The sequence below is a fragment of the Gastrolobium bilobum genome, unplaced genomic scaffold (assembly GCF_033153095.1).
Source record: "Gastrolobium bilobum isolate Gb01-03AN ecotype WA unplaced genomic scaffold, APGP_CSIRO_Gbil_v1 utg70441, whole genome shotgun sequence".
NCBI lineage: Eukaryota > Viridiplantae > Streptophyta > Magnoliopsida > Fabales > Fabaceae > Gastrolobium > Gastrolobium bilobum.
The window spans coordinates 3078-8128 of NW_026898694.1; the positions used below are offsets into that span (position 1 = coordinate 3078).

A 5051-nucleotide genomic window follows, 5' to 3' on the forward strand; every position below is an offset into this window, starting at 1 on the left:
TTCAAATTTCAAATTCAAAATTCAAAATTAGAATTCAAATTAATTTTATTAATTTAACATTTCAATTAATTAGGTTACATCATGGATCAAGTCCAAGTTGACCCATGATGCCACCTATTCTCTCTTGGCCCAATATGTTGGCTTTTCCAACTTAAGCCATTATGCCTTATTGGGCTCAAATCACATATGCTAGAATTCAAGACAACTCAAGGTGTTTGCGTGTGACCCATCAGGCCCAACATAGCCACTGACATAAATGGGCTTGGGCCCATTAGGCCCAATCCATCTAATGACAACACAGAGCACTAGCAATGCTTTGTTGTCCCAGAGCTAGTTGAGTTCATTGAATGATCAACCTGTTATACCTATTTGGTTACCGTATAAATTGTCCTTTCGTCCCGGTTATCCGTCCCATTGACCTAGGTCAAGGAAAACCTATCAACCCCTGCTGTCTAGGGTTAGCTTTTGCCGAAAGAGGAAATCTTCATTTACGAACTCTAAAGAGTGAGCCATCTCATGACTCCTTTACTATGCATAGATTCCTGAGTCCCGTAATGTCATCCCGGTTTCACCGGTCTATGGATAACCTAATCTCTCACAGAGATTGACGAATTTCTTTAGCTTGTCACACTAGCCCCGAGTCCTGAGGGCATGCCAAGAGTATACCTACGAGTCTCCATGTTTCAAGCAGAAGAGATATACAATCAAAGCAAGTCTTCCAGAGCACAGGTCTATATGACAACTTCAGGTCTAAGGAAAGACACACCCAAATAATAAGTGACATTACCTATTGATACTATCTGTGAGATTTCCTTGTAGTGTCTCTTTGTGGGTCAGTTCAGTGCGAGCTATTCTCCAATAGGTCCATCCACGAGTCATCTAAGACATCGCCATGTTTGTAGCTCACGAGGACTCTACCTTGCATCTCCATGCAAGTAGCTGAGTCGTGCTAGTCTTACCCGAGATCACTAATGCCCATTATCGGTATCTTTAGACTAGCAACATATTTCTGGCAATGGACGTGTGGTGTTATTGAGCCCTTATGATCGTGATCCCTATCACAAATCCTCAATGTGACACCCGTTCTATTCCAAGGGCTTTATCCAGTTACTCATATTCAATATTTGAGACATGCAATATGAAACAAGATAAATAATGCTTTTATTCATAAAATTTATTCATAACAAATAAAGAAGTACATGGGTCCATCTGACTCTCAGATTGTCTCTAGGACACCTATGTACTAACAGCTCTTTAGGCACCATCTCAAAATTCAACATGGTAAAAATTTCTCTTATATCTTAAAGTCCTTCTATTTTCTCTCTTTAATGTCTGCAAGAGCAAAATGAGCTTTCCCTTCTATTCTTCATGTCCATATATAATTTATTTCGTATTGTCTTTGTTGTTCTTTAATTTATGTCTTTTCTTGATAGATACGCTTACCGTGATGGTGGCAGTGATGAGTTGGATAGGGATGATACTACTTTGACCCTCATAAAACCACCTTTTATTTCTTCAAAGAATGTTCGAAGTGTGCTAGATGTTAGACCAGTGCAACCCAACAACGTAGTTTCAAAGCAATTTTTCTTTTAGGAATTTTTTTGCTTTAATTATCACTATTAATTTATCCTTGTACTTTTTTTAAATTTTGTTTGTGCCTATTGTATAAGTGCCTAGCCTAATTCAATGTAATTATGCATTGGAAAGCTTTGTTTTGCATGCTCATATTGAGAATATGAACTAGAAGAGAAATTGGTGGCTCTTCAATTCCAAAATATAATATAGGCATATGAAACTTTTTATCTTCTAATTAAATTTATCATAATTAGCCTTGAAACCAACAGCCTTAAAAAAAGTGAATATTCTAGAATGTTTTTTTTTAAAAAAAATCAAAAATATAATACAAAAAGACAAAAGAATTTCGGTCAAGTATTTTTTTTAAAATATTTAACATAAACATTTTAAATATATGTGTATAACTATTTTAAAAAAATATAAAATTATAAAAAAAAGTATTTTTCTTCTCAACCATAAAATGTTTTGTCTGTTTAAAAAAAGTATAGTTACAAATTAAATAATCGAAACCCTAGCTACGTTTAATTTCTATCAGTTAATTCAAATATTTATTTTCTTGTTTTTATTCTTGCTAGTAATTAGTTTAAATATTTTTAAATAGTAACTATAGATTCTTTAGATTGGACTTTATTTTATGCTATTTAATTTCAGTTTTTTAATTTCAGTTTTTATTTTATTAATCTATTTTCTGATTTATGCGAGGTACCGTTGACACCGACTCCTTGCATTTCAACCCGGAGATAGAGAAAATCGCAAAAAGAAACAGAAAGATTGCTAAAGAAAGAAAGCAACAAGAAAAAGAAGCATCAAGCTCAGTGATACGAGAGGAAGAAATAATGGCAAACAATAACAACAACAATCCACCAGAGGAGCTGATGGATGCGTTCCTCACTCCAACCATGCCAAGAAACACCTCAAGCATCATCAGATCGAATGTTGTTGCAAACAACTTTGAAATCAAGTCAGCTCTACTCTCTGTAGTTCAACAAAACCAGTTTGCTGGTGATGACGAAAAAGACCCTCATCTTCATCTTGATAAGTTTCTTTTGATATGTGATACAGTGAAGATGAACGGGGTAGCAGATGGTGCCATCCGTCTGAGATTGTTCTAATTCTCTTTGAAGGAGCAAGCACTTAAGTGGCTGTATCAACAACCTACTGGCAGCATTAATTCATGGGATGATTTGGCCGCTAAATTCTTGGCTAATTTCTTCCCTATCACCAAGTATAACCAGTTGGTAAATGAAATTTCAAATTTCACCCAACAGGAATGGGAGTCTCTTTGTTCTGTATGGAGAAGATTCAAAGATTTGCAAAGAAGATGACCTCAGTATGAATTGCAACCTGGACCAAAGGTACGGATATTCTTCAATGGAATAACACCTGCTTCCAGGATGGTCATCAATGTTGCTGCAGGAGGGTCATTAAGACAGAAAACTCCCACTCAAGCATTGGAGTTATTTGAATCTATGGCTTCTTTAGAGAATGAAAGTGTTCTGACACCACAAAAGAAAGGAATATATCAACTGGAAAGCAATGATGATATGTTGGCTACACAGAAGGCGATGTCTCAACAATTGGCATCTCTCACGACCATGTTTGAAAAGTTTCAAGCATCTGCAGTTCAGACACAGCCACCTCCACCAGTTTGTGAATATTGTGGAGGGGAACATAAGAGCGGTAATTGTGGAGCTCTTGGAGGAACTGAAGCAACTCAAGTTAATGGAATATGGTACGATCAGAGAAATTAGGGAATCCTCAGAGGAACCAGAGCAATCCTTATGGTGATAGCTATAACCCAAGATGGAAAAATCACCTTGGTTTCAATTATAAATTAACCCAGCATCAGCTCAATCCACCTATTCCAATGCAACCACAACCACCTTCACAAGGTAGCCCTTCTGAGTTGGAAAAAACACCGATGCAACTCTCGAAAACAACTAATGATTACATCCAAGGTTCAGAAACTTTCAGAAGTGAAACAACTTCTTTCATGCAAGAAACCCGAGCAGTATTCAAGAATCAGGAAGCTACAATGAGAAATCAAGAGGCACATATACGAAACCTTGAAACTCAGATTGGGCAACAATCTAGGTAAATTTTTGAGAAAGCTCAAGGCACTTTTTTGGGTGATACTATAGTCAACCCAAGAGAGCACTACAATGCAATTACTACTATGAGTGGGAAAGTCATTCAACCTATAGAGAAGTATTTTGAAGAAAAGAAGAGTGATAAGGAACCTATTGTTGAAGAAGATAAGAAAGAAAAAGCAAATGATACAATTGAATTTGAAAATGGCACTCCTGAAAAAGTTGAAAGGAAACAGTTCAAGTGGGAGAAAAAGAAAGCTCAAAAAAAGCAAGAAAAGCCATTGGAGCTCTCACCTTATGCAAGAATTCCATATCCACAGAGGCTCAGACAAGAAATTCAAAAGCAACAGTACTTCAGGTTCCTTGATATTTTCAAGAAGCTGCAAATCAATATCTCGTTTGCTGAAGCCTTGGAGAACATGCCAAATTACGCTAAGTTCATGAAAGATCTTTTATCAAGAAAGCGTAAGCTGCAAGAAATTGAGACGGTGACTCTTACAGAGGAATGCAGTGTCGTTATCCAGAAAAAGTTTCCTCCAAAGCTTAAATATCCAAGAAGTTTCAGCATTCCATGCAAGATAGGCAATGTGAAAGTGGACAATGTTCTATGTGATCTCGGTGCGAGCATCAACGTAATGTCGTTGTCCATGATGAAGAAGCTGAGGATCACTTAAGTAAAGCCAACTAAGACAATTGTAAGAACCCACACCGTTAATTAAGGAATTTAATTAATAAATTATGCAAAATTAGGAAATGATTCCATAATTGACCCTAATAATTATTATGAGGCTTTAATAATTATAGTAAGTGAGTAATAATGCTGAAAGTCGCTTTTCGGAAGAAAAAAAAGTGCAGATACCGGTTCTGCTAGTCGGTATAAATGCGTGCCGAAAAATTATCCCAGAAAATTATAATAAGTGCATGAAAATTACTAGAATAATATGTAGGACTTGTAAAACGAGTTTCAAGTCCAGATAATGAGAACTGGTGCTAGAAACCGGTACTGGCTTGGAAAAGCGCGTACCAGAAAAGTGCTCAGAAAATTATAAGAAAAATATGATAAATCTTAGAAAATTATGTAGTTTCATAATCCAAAGTTTGGGATTAAAATGCTAAGCGTAGCAATTAAAGTTAATACTGTGTGTTTAAGTGCGTTTGGGCTATAAATACCCTTTGTAAGGGCACAAAACCCTATAAAACAGAAAACCAACGTGAGAGGGAGCTGACCAGCTTCTTGGTGACTGCTCTATTGGCCTTTCCTTCCGTTCTTGAACCAAGTCTTGATCTATCTTGATTTTTCTTCATTCTTTCACTTCGGAAACACTTGGGAAACATCTTGAGAGGGTGTGAGAGTGTTGTGCTTGAGGTTTGGCCACTGTTTGTGGC

At 36.5% G+C, this 5051-nt stretch overlaps 1 protein-coding gene across 1 annotated transcript; it reads left to right on the forward strand.

Annotated features, from left to right (window-relative positions):
* Nucleotides 1-3751: 3751 nt before the first annotated feature.
* On the forward strand, nucleotides 3752-4339 carry LOC133318473 (uncharacterized). Its single transcript, XM_061520477.1, has one exon. It carries the CDS (start codon nucleotides 3752-3754, stop codon nucleotides 4337-4339), a length of 588 nt encoding a protein of 195 aa, XP_061376461.1.
* Nucleotides 4340-5051: the final 712 nt, after the last annotated feature.